General features: G+C 51.1%; 1 protein-coding gene across 2 annotated transcripts in view; it reads right to left on the bottom strand.

The window, feature by feature from the left end:
* The window catches only part of LOC123755724 (RING finger protein 17), a 928,112-nt gene that overhangs the window by 12,946 nt on the left and 890,769 nt on the right, over positions 1-24,397 (bottom strand). For both annotated transcript variants that reach the window (XM_045738465.2, XM_069300037.1), the window contains one exon: positions 4,432-4,606. In XM_045738465.2, coding sequence (XP_045594421.2) covers positions 4,432-4,606 — 175 coding nt within the window. The remainder of the gene's footprint in view (positions 1-4,431; positions 4,607-24,397) is intronic.

The raw sequence follows: 24,397 nt of genomic DNA, 5'->3' as shown, positions 1-24,397 counted from the left end.
CGAGAGAGGCGGAAGGGACGTCCTTGAAGGAACCAAAATAGACGCCGAAGCCAAACTCGACCAGGCGGGTAGACCAGCACAGCAAAGTTCAGAGTCCTGCACAACCGCTCGAGCAACTGCCGAGTTACCCGGAACCCCCTCAGAAACAGCCGACAGCGGTCTCGCAGCTGCAACAACGCCTCTGGAGGGAGAGACAAGGAAGCGGTCCGAGAATCCCAAACAAGACCCAGCCAGGTTCGAACCTGGGACGGAACCAGATGGAACTTCCTCCAGTTCACCAGGAACCCGAACCTGGCGAGCTGGGAAAGAACCATATCCCTGGCGAGCAGACAAGCTGACCGACTGGGAGCCCACACCAGCCAGTTGTCGAGGTAGGCCAAAACCCAAATCCCTAGAAGGCGCAGACGGGTCACCACAACCTGGGTCAGACACGTGAAAACGCGAGGTGTCAGATTCAAGCCAAAAGGTAGGCATCGAAAACGGTAAGCGTGACGCCCCACCAAGAAACCTAATCAGTCCCTGAACTCCGGATGAATAGGAATATGCCAATAGGCGTCCTTGAGGTCCAGGGACACCATCCAGGCACCCGGCTCCAACAGAAGCCAGACCTGAGACAGAGTAGTCATCCGAAAGGAGGGGCAAGGAATCCAGGGGTTCAGACGGAACAAGTCCAGAATGAACCTCAGATCCACACAGTCCCGTTTCGGTACTGGAAACAGACGGAAAACCTACTTGAGGGACGTAGTCGTTTCGACCACGCCTGAGCGCACCCACTCAAAAACGACTTGACGAAGCACAGGAGAAGAAACTTGCCCTGTTAGCCCCAAACCCTCCAAAGGAGGACAAGTCGCCCAATGCCACCGCAGACCAGATGACACGACCAAAAAGGCCCACAAATCGTCAGACCAAGCGTGAGCAAAGAGAGTGAGCCTCCCCCCATCGCCCCGTCAGCGGGGCGAACCGCGAAAGGGCCGACGTCCCTATGAAAACCCAAACGTAAAACACCTCGACCAGCGGAACCCGGAACCCTGGCACGATCTCTTCGAAACTGCCAAGAATGACCGCTTTGGAGAATCAACATGTCCACCATAGGACCACAACTGGACGAAACCGTGTGCAGAAACTGAGAGACCGCAGTCTCTGCAAACAGCAACGGACAAAACGGAAACGAAAACCTAAGAGCTAGGGCCCAAGCGGATTCCAAAAAGGGCGAGCACTGCCTGACGGCTCGCGAGGTGAGAAGCAAAAAACAGAGACACCGCTTCCTTCAGGATGGGCGCAAAGAGCTTCAACAGTGCAGCCAACACTCTAGCTGCCGAAGTCAGCGCCCCAGACGAAGGCCCTTCACTCAACGCTCCCACATCCTCCTCAAGCCAAGCTGAAAACAGCTCAAGAAGGAAAAAGAAACGCAAGACCGAAGCCAAATGCCCACGGGCGCGCAACTCCTCTGCAACCAACGAAGCCGAAAGCTGAGGAACCTGCACGTGAAGCTGGAAAAGGCCAACATCCCGAGAAAGCACGGAAGCAAGCGTGCGGGTCCGACAGAACCCATGCCACCCCCCCAATGAAAAGAAAGGGCAGTCTGCCAGCCAGGAAGACTCCGGAACCTCCAAACGCACCCAAAAACGGGAAGAAGAACTGAACTCAAACGAGGATGGATCCATTGCAGAGGCATAACCCGGGTCTCGCAAGAGGTAAGCAGCAAGAGCTTCCTGAGCCACCTTCGTGGATATACGGGAAGTAGAAAACCTCTGGAAAGACGGATCCAAGGTACCCAAAGGTGGCTGGAACCGAACCCGGGGAGGAGCCGAACCCAAATCATACTCATAAAGGGAAGAGGGGTAAGAAAATCTCTCCCCCTGCAACAATAAGCCCCGCAAGGAAGGCAAAAGCACCCAAGCAGGGTCAAAGGGGGCCCAAAGCCTCCGGGTCGACTCCTTCCCAGCCCCAAGATCCTCCACGTTGGGACCCGGGGCAAAAGCGTCCTTCAAACCCTCTACCTCTGAAGAAAAGGCAGAGTTCAGGGAAAAGGCAGACAAGAAGGGGGCCTGCTGGTGGGCCCCAGAAGCCTCGGCAGGAGGAACCGGCTCAAATGCCTCTGTCCCATTACCAACTAAACCCCGTGCCGAATCCGAACATGCACATGGAGCTGCACCGCACCAACATTCTGCAGAAGGACAGGAGCGAAAAGACACTCAATCATTAAGATGCTCAAAATTACCCCCCAGGTAAACCTTTACCACCGTCAACGCCTTGCGCCACTCAAACGTGCGGATCCAACAGAACGAGTCCCAAGCATCCAGCCAAAACATGGGGCAGTCTGCAAGCCAGGACAACCCCGGAACCTCATAACGCACCCAGTAAGGACAATGAGGTAAGCCGCAATGGCCGACTGCACCTCAGGCGGAGAGATGCGGGTAGCCGAAAACCTCTGGAAAGACGGAACCGAAGAATCCACAGGGACACGGAACCGAATCCGGGGAGGAGCAAAACCCAAAATAAAATCGTATGCAGAGGGGGGAAAAGTAAGCCCTGCTCAGAAGGACGGAAAATCCAGGCGGAGTCCAATGGAGCCCAAGGCCCCCCAAGTCAGCTCCTCCCCAACCCTAGGAGTCTCCACACCAGGCCCAGGGCCGAGTTGTCCTCCAAAGCCCCGGCCTCACAAGAAAAAGCTGGGGCAGCCGAAAGAGCCAGAAGAGAAGGGGCCCACTGGTCAGACCCCGGAGCATCAGCTGGAGAAACAGACTGGAATGCATCTGCAGCTACTCCAGACAGGGCAACCCCCAACACTGCCCAAATCTCATCCGAAGCCTTCAGATGCTTAGGAGCCGGAAGCAGGGGCAGGGGGGAGGGGGGGACAGAATGAATCACCGAAGGGGAAAAACAAGGGGCGCAGACGGACCCAAGGCCGAAGCGACCAACACCCTGAAGTGACCAACAGTCCGGGTCCTTATACACAAAGCAGGGCAGCCTTGGGGCGTCCGGGGAAGTGACAACCCGAGTGCGTTGCAACAACCTAAACCTACCCTGCAACGCACGAGCTGCCTGCACCTGAAATAAATCAGCAGCAGACTGGGTGAATTGAGTCACGAACAAGCAACACAGCTCGCAGGACTCGGGGTCGAATGTGTCACCGACCCAACAGGCAGCATGACGGAGGCAAAAACAAAAAGAGTCACCCTGAGACAAGGGGACAGAGCAAACCTCAAACTCGCACAAAGCAAGAGGGGATGCAAGGCTCTCCTCCATCGGACTCAAGAGCCCCCCGCGGGGTTTTCCAGGGCCCCTAGACTGGGTCTGCTAAGGGTTAGCCCAGGCAGGGCACTGTTAACTAGCGCCCCAAACTACCAAGCAAACTGCTAAAAGCTGAACCCACGGGATGTGTCCACTCGCGAGAGCGAAGCAGGGGGCGCCACCACACAGACGACCCTAATATAAGGGGGAGGGAAACACAAGGCAGACCTCTCCACCAGGCAAAAAGAAAAAGAAAAGAAAAACCACGCAAGTGGACAACGTACCCAGAGGGAACAGAGCCGGACACTGTTATAGGTGCAAACTAGCTATGCAGTACCTTGCGCCCCACCAGTGCTATAATTACCACTAACCCCAAGGTAAACAGGGGAGGAAACCCCCCAAACACTCGGGGCAGCCAAACGCCAAACAGCGAAAGGCCAACAGAGGTAGACCCAAAGTGACATGTGGAAGGCAACCCCAAGCCCCAAGGGTGGTACTTACAGGGCACTCAGGGAAGGTGACCCTAAGCACATGCAGCCCGAGTACCTGAGAATAATACTCCCAGCTCACACAACCATCGTAAGAGCAGTACTGAAAACAAGTCTCAGCACTGAGACAAGACTGGAGCCACACGACCATGCTTGATCCCATCAGCCGAGGAACTGGGTCAGGGATCGCCGGCGCAGGGGTCAGGGGCTCCCCCTTCCCCCTCCCAGGGAGGGTGAGAGCTGTGCAGACATGCGGCGCAGCTCCTGTGACGTCATGCTTGTTTGCTCGTTTTTCTTTTTTGGAGTTCTATCCACTCGTTTGTCGATTTTCGTTGTTAACCAGAATAGGGGTTTGTTTTGTGGCGCTTACCTTTCTGGGTGCCTGTCCCAGTCAATGGTAGATATAGAATGCTCCAAATCACATGTGCATTTCTATGGGCCATTTCTTCCCGTGCCTCTGGGAGGGGGCAGGTTCTGGCTCGTGGTCCCCGGTAGGCCTAGAACTCCACCCACATCGACTGATGCCAAACGTTAGGACTACCCATCTCAGCCTGGATAGCTCCGGGGAGCCGTTGGGGGCTCCCCCCAGAAAATCTTACTTTTTTGAATGTAAATGTATCATTTTAAATTGCTTTTTTTTTATTCATACAGATGCCTTTGATCACAGCCACACTTAAGGGATCAAGAACATTACACAAAAATGACTAACCTTTATAGATGCCCAAATTTGTTTCTTGTGAGGGCCCATTAGACATTGAATCATTCCTTCCATGGCTGCCTCACACCACTCTGTCTCAGGGCCTTTTGGTGGCTGCACCTGGTACAGCCTCACACCAACAGCACATGGATCAATGCTTTTGCCTTGTGGTGGACACTCGCGAACACTGGAGAGCATACACAGTGCTGTGTGTTAGATCTATCTGTTTTGCACATGTACATACTTTATTAAAGAATTAAAAGAAGTTACTAGCTAGTTGCTTAATTATTATCCAAGACTACACACTGTGAAAAGTAATTATCAAAAGATGACACCAAGCCAGGAAGACTATGAGTAACATTTGTGTTGCTAGATATTTAATAGGCATTAAATGTCACACAAGATGCCAATATGAGAACAAAAGGACATATGGCAAGTGATTTCAAAGACATTGGATTCACAAAGGATTCTATCGAGGGGGCAAATGACCCCTAAATACATTATGAAAGCAAGATCATCCTGAAAACTGGAACATTCTAGAAGAACAATGACCATAAGTTGGACAATGCATTTCAGACAAAAAATCAGTGTTTAATGTAATGAAATGCCATTTTCTTGGTGAGACCTGGAGGCTTCGCGGAGCTTTACCAGGCTGATATGCTAGTGTCAGACTTTGGCATCAGTCATGTGTATGAAGTTCTGTGGACCTACTGGGGACCACAAGCCAGAACCTGGCTCCCCCCTCAGAGGGGCATGGAGAGCAATGGCCTATAGATACCCTTATGTGGTTGGAAGCATTCTATGTCTGCCATCGACCGGGTCAGGCACCCAAAAAGGTAAGTGTCCCAAAACAAATCTCTATTCTGGTGAAAATTGCTACCAAAAGCCAAACAAGTGGATAGAACGCCCCAAAAAGAAACGAGCAAACAAGCATGACGTCACACGTTTTATACGTCGCTGCGCCGCTGTCTGTGCAACTTCCCAGACCCCCGCCCAGCTATCCACCCTTCAGTTCTGAGGCTGGATGTCAAAACACACACAAAAAAAAGCCGACTGGGGGGAGGGAGGGATGCCGGGGAGCCTCCGGGTCTCACCCAGAAAATGGTGTTTCATTACATTCAACGCTGGTTTTCTGTGGGGAGCCCCTTTGGCTCCCCAGAGGCAAAAGTAGTAGAGAAGAAAACATAGGGACATTCTCCGGGAGGCGGTCGCTGGTCACCCCTCAACTCGAGGTCGAGACAACTGGTTGCAACCGGCGACCCAAGTGACACAGGCCTGACTAGGCCCAGGAACGTTCACAAAATATTGAGCAGAAAAGACCCTGTTCGATCGCTAAAATCCCTGTCATGGGCACGTCATGGGCACGGGGATAGACCACAGGCTGGCTAGCTTTAACAACTCTGCGAATGACCTGGGAGACCCGCACCCACAAACAGGAAAGATGCGAAACCGGATCAACCCAAAGCGCGTCCCCGGACACAGAAGCCGAGGCGCACGAATAATGGCGGAGGGCCGGAACTGGCCACAAAACATGATTCACCCCCGGCCCGACCAACCAAGCATCAACAACTGAAGGACCCATCCGGAAAGCATCAGTCACATCCATTGCCAGAAAAGAAGGAAACAGCTGCAGACGAAAAACTTAACACCAACCAAAGGAGCAGAAAACCCATGCTGGAGGAGAGCATAAAGCTCTTTGACCCGACCTCTAGAGACCAATGCCAACAGAAAAAGATCCTCCGAGAAACAATAATGAACCGAAGGGGCCACAACAAACCGTGATGAAGAAAAGAAAAGAGAGCACTATGTCCAATGACCAAGACGGCTCAGGTTGTACATGAGCAGGCCGGAAGTGAAACAATGCACGATACAGCCTGCGAAACGGCACAGACATAACATCAATATCAAAAGCAAGCTGGAGCGGCTCCGCCAGCGCTGCAAGAAATGAGGCAACAGGATGGGGACACGATGACGGCCCCGAACCTCCAAAAGAGAAGGACAAGACCATGCCAACAACGCAGCTACCTAAGAAGGGACAGAAGGAAAAGGAAGAACCGCCAAAAATTCCACACTGCCGCCAAGAAGAAGCACGCAGGTGCAACACCATCAACAAAGCCACCCGATCACCAACAAATTGAGAGACTCTAGGCAGAACTGAACCAACTCCACCACGGGCTAATCAAGCCTAGGAAGAAGTGGAGCCGCGGGAAGATCTCGGGTGAGACAACTGAGCCAGCATAGTCAAAAACCCAAGCCAGCAAAGGAGGAGATGGAACGTCTGCCGTACAGAAAAACATCCCAACGCCAGCGAGTCCGCCAGGAGATCGGAGACGATGATTCTCACGTGAGACTCGAGAGAAGGGACACCACGAGACCGTGAAAATGCCAACAAGAAGGGTAAGCCAGGAAATCAGGAACCCAAACCTGGCAATAGGAGAGCCAAAAGGCACAAACAAAACACAAAAATGTGGAAGAGAAAATGAGAAAACGGGAAACACAAGAAAAAGACCAGAAGAACCGCCCCAGCACCAACGGCCAGGGACAAGAGCAAAGGAAGATGAGGAACGAAGAAGACAAGTAGCAAACGGGTATGAAAGGGACATGACCAACAACACAGCTGCTGATCATGCCCCAACAAGCCACACCAACAACACACAGATTTGTTTGACATGTCCCAACACAAGAATCTCAAAGGAATTGATAGACTAAAGAAAGACTGACTACGGGACTCCAGGGGCACACGCACCAGCAGACACCGGTGGAATGAGAACCCAAAGGAGCCATGGAGACGTCGAAAAGAAGTATTGCAGTGTCAGAGTAGGAGACAAACGGAACGCATAAGGAAGCGATGTGGAGTAGGATGACACCACATACAGCGTCAAGCGTAGATATGACAGAATTCTGCAGGCTCAGAAACCCGCACATTAACGATTGACAAGTGAGAAGCGGGACCAAAAAGCCAGAGCTCAACTCCTGTAAACACAACTAGGGATGTACAACTAGGTAAGTACAGAGAATCCAATGTATTTGGAAGGGCCAAGCCAGGCACTGCAAGACGGGAAAGGAATGAGCGACTCAAATAAGACCACGAAAAATGGGGCTGCAACCCCCCTTGCAACAATTAACCCAGACGAACACGGAAGGCCCAAGGAAGAAGCACGGAAAGGCTGAACAAAACGCCACAACCAATCCCCAAAACGCGTCCACAGTAAGAAAACTGCAGCAAAATGGCATCTCATATCCTGATACAGGAACATTTTCCCCATAACATGCACCCCACCATTGTACTGTACCTTGTAACCTAATGGAGGTGGGGCCCCTGCTGGACTCAAGCATGGTTTGGACATGCATAAAAGTGGGACTGGCAGGGTATAAATAGGAGCTGCCTCGTATGACCCAATAGGCCTGCTGCAGTCACCTGTGGTCCGATGTGTGTATATTCGTATCCAAAAACCACGAACCAGCGCCTGGCCGAAAGAGATGCCAGACCACAGAAACTCGCCTGTACAACATAGGCACGAACACGTCAGGACACGACATAGCCGAGAACATGTTGGGAGCACCGCCAGTGGAAGAAGGCAAAGCCGCACATTTAGGAGAAGAGTAGGATAGAGGCAAAGGAGACACCCCACACCCATATAACAGTGTGTCCTCCCCATAGCGGCAATCTAGAACACCCCCAGTAGCTACGGGGCAACGAACTGGAGAAGAGAGAGGAGCGAGAGGCAAAGCACCCGAGAAAAGAGGACGCAGAACACCAGCACACGTGTACACCGCCCATATCCAAACAAACTACCACGGTGCATGCGCCAGATATGCAGAGATGCCAGATATGGGCTGCCAGAAGGCACGAGCTGAAGAAATAAAAATCATGAATATGACTATAAAACTAGACAAAATATGGTTGTTAACAAATCAGTCCCTGTTCAGAGTACATAGATCACCGTTTAACAGTAGCCGAAAAGAGTAGTAAGTAGTGAAACATACCTAGCATAGCTCGCTACGTGGGCTACAAGGAGCCCAATCGGGTTACATGTAGCCCAATCTGGACAAGACAGGAGGGCCGAACCGCACAACCTGCTCAGCGGGGAGGTGCCAAGTAGATAAAAAAAAAAAAACTAGCAGTGCCGAGACAGAGCATGGAGAGAAGATACAATCATGAAAGAACGAAACAAGACTGAAACCGAGAAGAAGCACGGAGGAGGACCAACAAGCTCTAGAAAGGACCGGAGGGAAACCACACCGGAAGACGACAGACGCTCCAATAATATGGGAAGAAGCAAAAACCTTCCCAAACCTTTGAGAACATACAGAAGCAAGCGTAAAGCACGAAGGCACGTAAGGCTTAGTCGCACCCGAGACCAAAAGTCATGCAGAAACCCCGAGAAGAGTGGAACATGATGGTGAAGGTCTGTCCTAAGAAGAAGGGTGGAGAAACTTACCCACCGACAGGACGGAACCAACGGATCCAAGGGACAAGGAACCGAACCTGGGGAGGGGCCGACACCCAAAAACACATATTGAGAGGGCAGGGAAGAAAAACCCCACTCCCCGTAACTGCAAGCCTCACCCAGAGGGTAGAAAAATCCCGGTGGGGTCTAACGTTGCCTGAGCTGTCAAGTCAGCCCCTCACCAGCCCTGGGAACCCACAAGGCAGATCCCGGGGCCGAGCTGTCCCCCCCAAAGCCTCAGCCACACAAGAAAAGCCGGGGCAGCCAGACAAGTACTAAGGAAGGGAGCCCACTGGCAGACTCGTACAACACGGCTGGAGGAACAGACTCGAATGCCCCTGTCGCTACCTTGGAAGGGGAAGTCCCAGAGGCCGCCGGAGTCTCAAGACCACCGAAGTCCCGTCCCGACTCCGAACCCACAGACTGTAAGGATCTGGAGCAAGGAGGAAGGGGTGACCATAACGGGGAAAAAACAAGGAGGCGCAAAAGGAAACAAAACCGAAGCAACCAACACCCCCAAGCCCTGTCACACCAACGAAAACAGTGCAGCCTTGGGGCTTCTGGGGAGCAAACAACCTAGCACGTTGCCACAGCGAAATGCAATGCGCAATGCCCATGCTGCCTGTACCCGCATAAGACTGGGTAACCGAGTCACAAACAAGCAATAAAACTCGTAGAACTCCAGGCCGAAGGTGCCACCAACCCCGCAGGCAGCAGATGGAGGCAAAGACAGTGAGTCACCCTGAGACAAGGGGACAGAGCAACCCTTGAACTCGCACAAAGTGAGGGGAGGACTCCGGGACACATCCATTGGACCCACGCGCCCCCAGGGGTTTCCCAGGGTCCTGAGTGTTTAAGGACTCACGCCCAGATAATCCCAGGCATGGTACTGCTAACCGACAGTACAGTTCTAAGAACTGAACCCCTAGGATGTGTACACTCACGGGAACCTAGCAGGGGGAACTACCGGAAGAAGGAAGAGTACTCAGTACACAGGGGAAAAGAACCAAGGCATTTCCCCACCAGGCAGCCAAACAAAAAGAAAAAGAATACCCTGCAAAAGGACAGAGCCGGCCGCTATGATTGGTGAAAACAAGCTGCACAGTACCCCTAGCACACAAAGGGTGGCCGAAAACCAAGCAGTAAACGGCCTAGCAGAGGCAGAACCCAAGGAACTTGGGGAAGGTAACCACAAGCCCCAAGGGCAGGACTTACAGAGCACCTAGGGAAGGAAACCCTAGGCGCATACAGCCTGAGTACTGGGGAATCACTCCCGGTTCACGCACCACCTAGAAGACAGTCACCCCACTCTAGGTATAGTGCAGAAACAACCACTGGAGCCAGAGCACACGACCATTGCCCATAGCATCAGTCTCTGAACTGAAGGGTGGATAGCCGGGCAGGGGTCTATGTAACATCATGCTCGTTTGCTCGTTTCTTTTTGGGGAGTTCTATCCACTTGTTCGGCTTTTGGTAGCAATTTTCACCAGAATAGGGGTTTGTTTTGGGATGCTTACCTTTCTGGGTGCCTGACCCGGTCGATGGCAAACATAGAATGCTTCCAACCACACGGGGGTTTCTATAAGCCATTGCTCCCCATGCCTCACCATCCATCCATCCATCCATCCAGTCCCCTTATATCCATCTAGTCCTCCCACCATCCATCCTGTTGTCCTCCTAAATACAATATTCAAGTGCGATCATCACTAGTTGGGAGACTTGTAAACTGGAGAGCGCCTCGCCCATGCCACCAGGAACCACGAGCTCAGTCGACCCATATGAATCGTAGCCCAACAAGAATTTTTCTAAAAAATTGAGTTCGGAACCCGAAAAATTTGTAAACAGGAAAATTCACTACCCAAGGTTCTACTGTACTGTCGAATTTATGCTATGTACTTGTCGATTTTTTTTGCCATGTACTTAAATTCCACTTATATGAACACAAGTTAACCTACGGGTCTCAGCCTCGAGGGGGTTCGCAAAGCATGTGGCTGTCTGTATTATAATTCCATGACATCATCTATAACTTGTAAACTGTTCAGGAAAACATTTTGTAATTTTGGATTCCAAACAGTGATGTCATATAATGCTCCTTATTTTGTTTCTGCAGAAATGGAGGATTTTTTTTTTAGAAAGAATGGTATTAAACAAATAACACCTGCCCCCCTATAATCCTCCTTCAAATGGTCTCGCTGAGAGAGCAGCGAGATCCTTAAAAAACCAGCGTTGAATGTAATGAAACCCCATTTTCTGGGTGAGTCCCGTAGGCTCCCTGGAGCTATCCAGGCTGATATGTATATCCTTAGACTTTGGCATCAGTCAGTGTGAATGGAGTTCTAGGCCTAGGAATACCAAGGAACTGTTCAATACCAAGGAACCGAACATGTACACAGCCCAACTAAGCACAAACATTAGTATAGCCGATATGCACATACTAAGATACACAATAAAGTGTAGTATAGAGGTAGTAAAAACGTAAATATGCAAGGAAAATCCAAATATGCTTGAACTCTAAATATAGTCCAAGCACCGGCAGCTAGGTACAAAAGTGTATAATTAATACGAGGAACTAAGAAGACCTAGGTAGCAAATGATAACGGAATGTACATGATCAACCATATATACAGAATGACTACAATATATATATAAGGGTGCAGCCAGGCACTGAACGACAGTCAATGAATGAGTGTCCAGATAGCATTGAATGAGTCGATGAAGGAGCGTTCAGAGGCAAGAAACTATCAGTCACTGAAAGACTAAACTGAAAGACTGAAAGACTAGTTACTGAAATACGGGGCTATGCCCCACAGCATAGTGAATAACAATATACACATGCATAGTAAGGTCACATGGAGATGCATGCAAAATGGCCAAGCAACACACTACAAACAATACCCAATACTCGTCCAAAAATCGAGAACCAGCACCCAGCTGAGTGTTGCCAGACTGTATAATCTCACCTGTAAAGTGTAAGCACTATCCTGTCATGACACAGCTGAGCCGTGTAACATTCTGGAAGCATCATTAGTGGATGATGTCCACAGTTGAGTGTGCAGGAGGAGAAGATTAGGCGTCATGTAGAGAGAGAGGCGGCGCCACTCCGAGTCATCCCACACCCGTATGCAGAGAAAGAACTAGGTGTCTTCCCCATTTATAAAAATTCAGGACACCCCCAGTATCTAGGGGGGCTATGACTGAAGAGATAAGATGAGTGAAAGCGGAGAAGTACCCACAAGAAGGACGCAGGACACCAACACATGTTTACACTGTCCATAAACAAAACAATCACCCTAGGCGCATGCGAAGGACGCATGAGGTCCGAACTGCACTACCCATCTTTCGGGGAGAGCGCTTACAAGGAGTATATGACGATTATTAGTAATGTCGAGACCAAGTACGGAGAGAAGATGTAATTATAAAATAATTATATATAGTATCAAAAAATGATAAGTAGGACGGAAGAGGATCGAGTCATATAAAAGACTGGAGGTAAGCCTCACTGGAAGTTGACAGACGTTCCAATAATATTGGAAGTATCGAAGCACTTCTCAAACCTTTGAGAGCCTTGAGAAGCAAGCCCAAAATCACAGAGGCTCCTATGGGCCCAGTGACATCCGTGACCAATGGTCATGCAGGACCCGATACAATAGAACATGATTGTGGTAATGACATAGAATACACGTCCTAGAGAAAAAGGGCGGGAAAGTGGTTAAAATTACCCACAGAAAGGACGGAACTGATGGACCTGAAGGGACACAAAACCGAACCCGGGGAGGAGTCGACACCCAAATTAACTCGTACGCAGAGGGAGGGAAAGGAAAACCCCACTCCTAACTGAAAGCCCCAGTCAGAAGGTTGGAAAACCCAAGTGCAGTCCAATGGGGCCCAATGTCCCCAAGTCAGCTCTTCCCCAATCCCGGTAACCTCCACATCAGGCCCCGGGGGCGAGTCATCCTCCAAAGCCTCGATCTCACAAGAAAAGCCAGGGCGGCTGGAAAAGCAGGAAGAGAAGGGGCCCACTGGTCAGACCCCAGTGCTACGGCAGGAGGAATGGACTCGAGTGTCTCCGTTGCCACCCCAGAAGGGGCAACCCCTGAAACTGCCCGAGTCTCAGAAACCTCGAAACTCCTGCCTCAAAGCCCTCAGATGCTTCAGAGCCAGTAGCAGAGGGGAGGGGGGGGGGGGGGGTTGCAGAATGAACCACAGCAGGGGAAGATCAAGAGGGTGCGGACTGAACCAAGGCCGAAGTGACCAACACCCCCAAGTCTGAGTCCCTATAAAAAAAGCGAGGAAGCCTCTGGGTATCCGGTGAAGCAGTCAATCACCCGAGCTGCCTAAACCCCAATGTCATCAGTAGATAGGGTGAATCGAGTCACAAACTAGCAACACTGCTCCCAGGACTCCAGTTCAGAGATGTCAGTCATGTCAGCCTGTCACTGACCCAACAGGCAGCATGACGGAGGCAAAAACAATGAGCGTCACCCTGAGACAAGAGTACAGAGCAACTCTCAAACTCATACAAGGCAAGAGGGGACCCAAGGGTCGCATCCATCGGACCCCATGTGCCCATGTAGAGTTTCCAAAGACCCCTAGTCTGGTATCGCTAAGGGTGTGCCCAGGCCGGTTAGCAGGGTACTGCTAACGCACCCCCAGCTGAACCATTTAAGCATCAATACCCCAAGAACCCCTCCGGAAAGCAGCCGTCTCGACCGTCGTCAGAAGGACGGAGAAAGGCTGCAAACGTGCAAACCTACCACCAGTACCAAAGAGCAGAAACCTGAACTGAAGGGGCTACCACAAACTGAGGAGAAGATAAGAAGGCACCCCGATCAAGGACCAGGACGGCTCAGGCGACACATGAGCAGGCCGGAAGTGAAACAAAACACGAGAAAGCGTACGAAACAGGGCAGATGTGACGTCCACCCCGAACGCAAGCCGGAGAGGCTCCGCCAGCGCCGTACAAAACGAGGCGACAGTAAGAAAAAAAAAAAAAACTGTAGTCCTAAAAACCCAAGAAATGACAAGACTAACCGATGCGATAGAGAAGACAACCTACGAAGAGGAAGAAAAAGTGCATAGAAACACCAATAACGCCATACTGTCACCAAGACGAAGCTCGCAGGTGGGACACCATCAACAAAGTCACCTGATCACCACAGAGATGGTGATACCCATGTCAAAATACCAGACGCGAAGAACCGAGGAGAAAGCTGAACCAGTCACTTACTGGACCGGTCCGACCTGCCGAAAGAGGCGGAGCCGCGGGAAAATGCCTCGGGTTCGGACATCTATCAAGCAGCGTCTGAAAATAAAGCTGGGCTGGCCACCAAAGGACCATAAGGACTACTCTCGTGGGAATGGGCTCCAACCAAGCCAGAACCTGAAGCAACAGCTGGACTGGAAGAAGAGGAACAGGTATCCCCACCTCGACCAGTCCTGCCGAAAAGCATCCACCATAAACACCTCACAGGCGGGTAAGGGCGCCACATAGAATGGGCGACGCCTAGACCACGCCGACTCCAAGAGGTCCATGGCCAGGAGTCCATACGTCCGGCAGAGCCAACGAAACGAGTCGGCGACGACTGGCCAATCCGTGAACAGAGGAATGAACCGAGACAGCTGTCCGCCAGGACGCAGGACACACCCTGGACATGAACCTCACGGTTAGAATGAGGTTCTAACCCCGAGAATCCAGCAAATGAGCCACTCTAAGGGACCAACCCCATAGGTCAAACACCTAAGAGAAACCCTGTGCTTCTGGCAAAGAACCACCAGAGAACAGTCCAAATGGAGTTGAATGGTAGAGCACCGAGTGACCCAAACCCTCCGAAGCGCAAACCAGACAGCCACGAACTCCTGAACCATGCTGTTAACCCGACAGACGGAGAGACCCTACCATCCCTGGCCAACCTGGTGAGCACTGGTCACAAAGCCTCAGGCGAGAGATGACCCGTCCGTGAACACATCGAGCGAAGGCTCGGGAAGGTGCCAAGGCACGGAACCCCGAAAACCACAAAGAGGAATCTGGTGACGCAGCACCAACAGAAGATCCCGGAGGAACGAACCCAACGATTGCAAGAGAGGCAGAAGGGTAGTCTCTGAAGGAACCAAACAGACGCCGAAGCCAAACCCGACCCAGCGGGCAGACCAGCACGTCGAAGTTCAGACTCCCGCACAACTGCTCGAGCAACCGCAGAGCAACCCGGGATCCCCTCATAAACAGCCGAAGGTGGGACCACAGATACAGCAACACTTCTGGAGGGAAAGACAAGGAGTGGCCCAAGAGCCCTAAACAAGACCCAGCCAGGTCCGAATCCGGGACGGAAACAGATAGAACGGCCTCCAGATCACCAGGAAACCAAACCCGGTGATCTGGAAAGAACCACACCCCTGGTGAGCAGACAAGCTGACCGACTGGGAGCCCACACCAGCCAGTCATCGAGGTAGGCCAGACACTGAATCCCAAGCAGACCCAGACAGGGCACCAAGATCTGGTAAAGATGCGTAAGTACACCAAGTGCCAATTACAAAATAGGGAAGGCAACAAAAGCGGTAAGCCTGAAGCCCTACCACCAACTGTGCCAGTCTCGGAAAACTGGAGAGGAACGTGCCAAGAATTGACCTGGAGGTCCAGGGCCACCATCCAGGCACCCGGCCCCAACAGAAGCTGGACAGGAGACAACAGTCCTCCGATGAGGGCATAGAATCCAGGGCGCAGACTGAAAAAGTCCAGAAGAACTGCAGATTCGACAGGCTAATGTCTGCATAGAGCAGACGGGAACCCCAGAAGGATGGGGCGGATTGATCACGTCCAATGCACCCACGAAGATGACATGACGAAGCGCAGGGGAAGAAGCCCACCCTGCCAGCCTTGAATCCTCCAAAGGGGGAGAAGCCATTCACCGCCGCCACCAGAGGCCGGAAGACAACCAAAAGAGCCCACTAACTGCGGGACCATGTGAGAGTCAACAGAGCAAGGTGCTCCCCCCAGCGTCCCGTCAACAGAGAAGGGAACAGAGCCCCTTCCGAAAGAAAAAGTATACATACACATATACAGTGGTACCTCGGAATACGAGTGTCCATGAATACGAGTTTTTCGGAATACGAGTAGTATTTGCTTGGAAAATGTACCTTGGAAGGCGAGGGTTACCTCGGAAGGCACGTTTGTTGATACACGTACAGGCCGACCTAGTGCGTGGTGGTACGGCGATCGTCGCCCCTCACCCCTCAGTTTACCAGTGCCTCGCGCCCAGTGACTATCCCATGTCAATTCTTCACCAGATTTTCAGCGCTTTGTTGGATTTTTGGTCATTTGACCATAAAAGTTGTTATTATATATCTCGCCATGGGTCCCAAGAAAGCCAGTAGTAAGGTTTAACCTAAGTAAATAGTGCGGCGTTTCAGGCGATCGAGTGGCAACACTGAAAAGTGTATACTCTTTTCACTGTCTTGACATTAATTTTCGATGTACGTATTTCATTTATGTACCAATGTGTTCGCAATAGAATGTTCTAGAAGAACATAAGTATAAAATGTCACACAAGGAAGCGTTAGACCGGCACCAAATAAAAAAACGTCGATTACACTTGGCGTGTCAACAATACAATGATCTTACTTCGATGGTGCAATGCTATGCCGTTCTCCCAAATAGGCTATGCAGCTATTAGAGAAAACGGAAATTTCATGGTGGACATTTTCAAACTATCCCAAAGTCGATCGCATAACAAATAGAGTTTATAGAAATATTTTTTTCTCGTGACTCGTGAGCGAGTCTGCTGTGCGACCTCAACACAAAAACTGGTAATGCTCTCGAGCGCCGTGATAACGCTAAAGTGTTAAGAAAATGTGTGAAGTATGGGAAGAATTGCAAAGCTTTGTTGAAAAAACTTGCCCAGATAAAGCTGTAGCAGGCCGTTGCATTGACCTTTTAAATGACAATGTGATGTCTTACTACAGACACGTGTTAAAATGTTGGGAAAAACAAGTGTCTTTAGACAGATTCTTAGTAAGACAAGCAAGTCTTAGTGGTATGCAGGCAAAATGTGCCAGAGTGTGCACACCAGTGAAGTCCTCACTGCCTGATGTTATAATGGAAGGGGAACTCCCCTTCCAAACAGTAACACCTCTTCTCTTCCCTCCTCCTCACCATCTTCCATACACCAACAGCAAGGGTAAGTAATAACATGAACATAGTTTTGTAGGTTTATTTAGATGAATTAGGTATAAAATTTAGTTTGAAGTGGGGTTTTTGGGGTAGTCAGGAACGGATTAATTCATTTCCCATTATTTCTTATGGGGAAATTAGCTTCGGAATATGAGTTTTCGGAATACGAGCTGTCTCCAGGAACAGATTAAACTCTTAAACTGAGGTACCACTGTATACATATATATTATGTATATACACATACATATACATATACACATACACACAAGGTATGTATGAGGCTGAATGGATATGTATAACTTTCTGGCATCAGTCAAAGTGCTAGAAGTTCTTGCCTACTGGGGACCACGAGCCAAAACCTGGCCCCCTCAGAGAGGCACGAGGAGCAATGGCCTATAAAAACCCCCTTGTGGTTGGGAGCATTCTATGTCTGCTATCGACTGGGATAGGCACCCAGAAAGGTAGGCGCCCCAAAACAAACCCCTATTCTGGTAAAAATATTGCTACCGAAAGCCGAACGAGTGGACAGAACTCCCCAAACAAAATTATCTAACTAGCATGGGGTCATCATGTCGCTGTGCCACCGTCTGCGCAACCCCCCCCCCTCTCCGGGAGGGGAAAGGGGAAGCCCCAGACCCTCCACGCCGGTGATCCAACGGACAGTTCTTAGGCTGGATGTCAAAATACGCGAAAAACGCTGCCGACCGGAGGGAGGGAGGGATGCCGGGAGCCTCCGGGACTCACCCAGAAAATGGCGTTTCATTACATTCAACGCTGGTTTTCTGGGGGGGAGCCCCGTCGGCTTCCCGGAACTACCTCACCACAGATAAGGAAAACAGGGAAAGAACCGGGAGGCGGATGCCACGCGCCCTAACCTAAAAACCAAGACGGCACCAGAACTCAAGAGCAGGCCAGAGGGGAACAACGCCCAGGACAGCAAGTGGAACGGAGCAGAAGGAACCGCAACACCGAACGCAAGCAGGAGCGGCTCCGCCAGCACCACCCAATACAAGGCGACAGGACACGAGCCCAGACGACGGACCCGGAACAACCCCGAAGGGGAGACAAGCCAACCCTATCAAAGACCAAAGGACCCTTTGCAATGATAGGAAAACCGGAAGGACCGCCAGGAACACCACACACCGCCCCCGAGACGAAACATGCAGGTGGGAGACCAATAAGGAACCCACCAGTGCCGACACAAACGACGAGATACTAGCACCACGAATGAAAGCGCAAAACGCGAATAAAAAAACTGAGACCCCGCAATCCAAAGGAGCAAGATAACCAGCTCCAGCAGGGAAGAAAGACGCACGCGTCCCAGAGGCATCCAAGAGGAGAACTACCCAGGACGTGAACCGCACGAAAGCAAACACACCTGTTCCGGAAAAGGAACAAAGAAAAACCGGAGCCAGGACCGGAACCCAGTAAACCCGGTTCCAAGAAAAGGAACAAAGAAAAACCGGAGCCAGGACCGGAACCCAGTAAACCCGGTTCCAAGAAAAGGAACCAGAAAGGCAGGAGCGGCCGCCCAAAAGTCCAAAACCTCCCACAGACATTTACTGGCATTGGCCTCAGGGGGTCGGGTTGGCGAGCTTCATGCTCTCCTCCGGCGCCGGGGTTTCTGCTCTTTTGGTCCTGGCGGTCGTTATGTTCATTTGCAGCCGTCTCCCTCTTTTCTCGCGAAGAATGAGACGGCTGCGTTCCGGAGGGGGCCATGGGTTGTTGATGCCTGGTTGGTCAGGCCGGGGGTGCATCATGTGTTGTGTCCGATTGCAGCTCTCCGCCATTATTTGCGCACCACGGCTTCCGTTGCCGGGGATGCACTCTGGGTTGATCAGGTTTCCCTTCTTCTCTGTTCCTGGGTTCGGGTCTCTCAGGTTGTCCGCAGGGTTATTAAGTTAAGTGTAGCCAGCCTGCGGTTTTTCCCCGGGACCATGACGTTCGTAAATTTGCTGCTTAGGCGGCTGTCTTTGGCAACATGTCTTGGGTGGACATTCGGGCCCGGGGTTTTTAGAGATCGAACAGGGTCCTGGCCGCTTGCTACCTGGTGAATGTTCCTGGGCCTCATCGGGCCTGCGTTGCTTTTGGTCGGCGGTTGCAGCCAGTTGTCTCGCCTTCGCGTTGAGGAGTGAGGACGGCCTGCCACCCGGGTAAGTCCCTGGTTTTTCCTTCTCTTTGGGTAGTTAGCTCCGGGGAGCCGAAGGGGCTCCTCCCAGAAAACCAGCGTTGAATGTAATGAAACGCCATTTTCTGGGTGAGTCCCGGAGGCTCCCCGGCATCCCTCCCTCCCCTCGGTTAGCGGTGTTTTTCACATTTTTGACATCCAGCCTAAGAACTAATTGTTGGGTCGCCGACGGTGGGGTCTGGGACTCCCCCCTTCCCCCTCCCGGGGACAGGGGGTTGCGCAGACGGCGGCGCGGCGTCATGATGACGTCATGATGGTTATCTAATTTTCGCTTGGGGAGTTCTGTCCACCTGTTCGGTCGTCGGTCGCAATAGTTTACCAGAATAGGGGTTTGTTTTGGGGCGCCTACCTTTCTGGGTGCCTGTCCTGGTCGATGGCAGACATAGAATGCTCCCAATTATACGGGGGGTCTCTAGAGGCTATTGCTCCTCATGCCTCTCTAGAGGGGGCCAGGTTCTGGCTCGTGGTCCCCGGTAGGCAAGAACTCCATGCATTGACTGATGCCAGAAAGTTATACATATCCATTCAGCCTGGATAGCTGCTTTGTCGTTGGTCCTGTCATTCCTGGGGGTGTGTTTCGCCCCCTTTTCCTTACACTTTTCGCTCTTACGTTGTGATACTGTTCCGGAAAAAAAATCATAAAAAAAAAAGTGTAGCTCTCATCCTGTAACCACACTTAGGTAATTACACACACATGAAAAGCAAATTACAATTTGCCGACCAGTGGGCAGAGAGCACCACGCCGGCCAAGCGAAGAAGGCACAAAACTGCATCAAACGGCCCACCTCAACAACAAAACCCCAAAGTCCCAGCACGACCACAACACGTGCCAAGACCCAAAATGATCAGTCTGCAAGCCAGGAAGACCCTGGAACCCCAGAAGGCAGAACCGGGTCACACACAAGGAAACAAAGCCCCCTGAACCCACAAAGGGGGCCTAAGAGGATGAAACCTCCAGAACGAAACCAAAGAACCCAAAGGAACCCGGAATCGAACCACCACATTTGCCGGTGGAGATACACCACAGAAAGGCAAAGCACAGCCACCCAGACAGAACCTCCAGGGAAACGGTCAAAACGGACCGAAAACCGAGGGACAAGGTGAGGGAGCAAGCATAACAGACAGGGATACTGAGCCCAAACCCAAGGACCCTGACTCAAAACATACAAAACAGAAAACCCGGTGTAAAATCAACACTCAAACGTTCCCATAGGAACAGAAAACGGGCAGAAAACACCAGAAAAGCAAAGAAACGACAACAGGAGAATAAAACCCCTGAAAAAGGTGAAAAACTCACCCAAGACGCTCGCTCGCACACCCAGGCGCATGTAAACAAACCGCAACGCCGCCCTGGTGGCCACGCGGGAAACCGGTAGAAGAAAATGGCCACCAGAACAGAGGGCTGTGACCGAACCAAAAGATACGAAAACATGCCAGCAAAAGTGGGAAGCAAGCAGACTGGATGGGCAAAAAACTCAGCGCAGAAGCAGAAAACCCAGGCAGGGGCAAACTGCCCCAGAACTGCTAGCAGGCATCCCCCACAGCCCCGGGAACCCGCAACAGAGGCCCCGGGGCAGAGCCGTCCTCCAAGCCCTCCGCCCTTAAAGAAAAGGAAGAGTCCATGGGAAAGGCAGCAAGAAAAAGCTGCTGGTAAGACCCAGAAGCCTTGGCAGGAGGAACAGGCTCGAAAACCTTTGTCCCCAACTCAAACGGAGCAGCCCCTGAAAACCGCCCGAGTCTTGACCCCAATTAAACCCCGCCCCGACCCCAAAACCCGTAGATGGTCCGGAGCCGGGAACAGGGAGGGAAAGGGGTGAACAGCACCTAACCAAAAGGGGCGGCCCTGGGGCATCCGAGTGGGAAACCAACCTAGCGTGTTGCAGCAACCTAACCTAGCTTGAAACACGGATGCCGCCTGTACTCTGAACAGTAATAACATCAGGAGAGTACTGGAGAACAAGCAGAGAATCTCTCTCGCAAGACTCCGGGTGAAGGTGTCAGTGACCCAACAGGCAACATGACGGAGGTAAAAGTGGTGACTGTCACCCTGAGACAAGGGCACAGCAACCAACGATCCCGTACAAGACTGGTTGGAACCCAGAAGACACATTCAATGGTCCACCGAGCCTCGACAGGGGTTTCCAGGGCCCGTAGGGGTAACAACTACGGGAAGCCCAGGCAAGGTGTTGCTAACCGGTTAAACACCCAAAAATAACAAGGGGGTAGAGGATAACACTGAAAACCCCTGCGACGTGTACAATCATGGGGGCCTAGCAGAGGGGCCACCAAACACTACCAGTGGAACTATAGCCACACTAGGCAGACTCCCACCAGGCAAATGAAAATAAAAACAAAAGAAATCCCCACAAAAGTACACCGTCTCCAGAGGCAACAGGAACCGGTCGCCGCTTAGGTGGCAGGTCGCGCAACACCTTGACGCCCTAACCAGCACAATACCAGTCCCTTCCCAGGGCCAAACAAGGGCCCCAAGCCCCAGCTGGCCCCAAGGGCGAGGCAAATGCCGAGCAGCAAGAACCTCTACGGGAATGGTTCCCGAACGCCCCAGGGAAGATAACCCTGACATGCAGGGGCAGTACTCACAGGGCACTTAGGGAAGAAAGCCCCCAAGCTCATTCAGTACCGGCACTGATGAGGTACTCCTGGCTACCGCACAACACAACACACGGCAGTGAACGCCACACAAGGCAAACACCGCCTAGGAAATTGAGGCCAGAGAAGCGTCTATCCCGGTTGACATTAGCTTACGTACTGGTGCTAGGCAGCCGGCGCGGTATGTCCGGGGCAGGGAGGGCTGCGTGGACGATCGCCGCAGCAGTAAAGTGTGACGTTTGCTTGTTTCCTTGGGATTGTAGGGAGTTTCTACCTCTTTGTTCAGATTTTTGTTTTAGTTTTTTTACCATGTGGGGTTTGTTTTGTTATGCCTACCTTTCTGGGTGCTAACCCCAGTCGATGGCAGATAAGGAAAACCCCAACCACAAGGGGTTTTCCAGGGCCATTGCTCCCTGAAACCTTTCTGAAGGGGCCAGGTTCTGGCACTGGTCCCTGGTCCCTGGTAGGTCTGAACTCCTTAGCTAATGTCCCGGTCTAATATAACATACATTAGCCCGATAAGATCTAGGGAGCCGTAGGGGCTCCCCACAGAAACTACCCCTTAACCCACGGTAAACAATGACCCCCCAACACACTCTGGGCGGTCAATTACCAAGCAACAAAAGACCAATAGAGGTAGACCCAAGGTGACTTGTGGAAGATAACCCTAAGCCCCAAGGGCAGTACTTACAGGGCACTCAGGGAAGGGAACCCTAAGCACATGCAGCCTGAGTACCTGTGGATTACTCCCAGCTCGCACACCACTGTAAGAGCAGTACTGGACCCAAGGCACAGCACATCACAGAGAGAATCTGGAGCTAGAGCAACATGACCGTACCACAATCACATCAGCCGAAGAACTGGAAGGTGGATCACTGGCACAGGGGTCTGGGGCTCCCTCTTCCCCCTCCTGGGGAGAGGGGTGCTACGCAGACATGTGGCGCAGCTCACGTAACGTCATGCTCATTTGCTCATTTTCATTTGGGTAGTTCTGTCCACTCGTTTGTCTATTTTCGTAGTTTTAACCAGAATAGGGGTTTGTTTTGAGGCGCTTACCTTTCTGGGTGCCTGTCCCGGTTGATAACAGATATAGAATGCTCCAAATCACACGTGCATTTCTATAGGCCATTGCTCCTTGTGCCTCTCTCAGGGGGACCAGGTTCTAACTCGGGGTCCCCGGAAGGCCTAGAACTCCATTCACACTGACTGATGCCAAAGTCTAAGGATATACATATCAGCCTGGATAGCTCCGGGGAGCCGAAGGGGCTCCCTCCAGAAAAAAGGTTTACAACAGTTTACTGAAGGTATTATTAGTATAAGCCTTTATAGATTTTTGTATAAATCAAAGATAACCTGTCCATTTTACCACTGGTAAATCTTCTTCTGAATTACTGTTTAATAGGCACTTCAAAGTGCACATGGAAGCAGTAAAGACAGATCCAGACAATGAAAAATCTGTAACTAGCTTGGCTAATCAGTTGGCTCAGGGAGAGGAAGTGTTGTTTAACACTTTCGTCTGGGCATGACGCAATGCTGCGTCATCGGTTTACTGTCGGTAGTCTCGGGGATGATGCAATGCTGCATCGTCCACTAAAATAATCGCCAAAAATCAGGTTTTTATCCGATTTTTGGGGGACTGTTTGGTAACTGTCAACAAGCCGAATGCAATCTGTGACTACAATACAAACATGAAAGGTGTTGATCACTTTGGCCAAATGATCAAATATTATCACTTCATAAGGAAAACTCACAAATGGACAAAGAAAATGACCTTCTATTGGTGTGCAAATGGCTATCTACAATGCTTATATGATGTACAACTACTACACAAAAAATACTAAACTATAATACTAAATATACTAAAATACTAAATATTAAACATTTGTGGGCAGGAATTGGGAGTGTAGCTGGAAGGCGTCTGGGCGCTCACTTGCGGTTAACACGTGGCCCGTCTTCAACTCATCGGCGGGTGGAGCGTGACCAGGTTTATTATTTTATATGCTAATGTTCCTCTAGAGAAGTCTATTGCGAACCCATTGATACCAAAATGAAAGACCTAGGATGAAAATTGAGGTGACCAGAGTGAAAAGAGTGAACACATTTTATCGCTTTTGCGCGCTCCTGGGTAACTCGTTCGCACTTTCTCTGTTTACTGCGGGTAACTAGCCGGGCTTTTGGAGTTTATGTGTATTTAGTGCTGTAGAAAATTCTATTGCGAACACAATGATACCAAATTTAATCTCGTAAGACGAGAATTGAGGTGACAAAGTTGAAGAGAGTATACACTTTTCAGAATTAACGCACGCTCCCGTGAAACGCTGGGACCCAAATCGCACAGTTGAGGGGTGGCACGCTGGGTACGCTAAAGTGTTATTAAAAGAGAAGGATGCAATATATGCAACAAATTTTGGAATTGGTAAGCCCTGGGTAGAAGGGCAAGTTATGGAAGTCCTGGCTGCAGGAATTTCACTGTGCAAGTGCAGAGTTTTGAGAATGTTAATTGAAAAAGACATGCAGATAAACTCATGCCAAGGTTCACGGGGAATTTTGAAGACCTATCAGGTG

The sequence above is a fragment of the Procambarus clarkii genome, chromosome 43 (assembly GCF_040958095.1).
Source record: "Procambarus clarkii isolate CNS0578487 chromosome 43, FALCON_Pclarkii_2.0, whole genome shotgun sequence".
NCBI classification, from domain to species: domain Eukaryota; kingdom Metazoa; phylum Arthropoda; class Malacostraca; order Decapoda; family Cambaridae; genus Procambarus; species Procambarus clarkii.
Note: the sequence above shows the minus strand (reverse complement) of the source record. Positions and strands in the feature narration are given on the sequence as shown.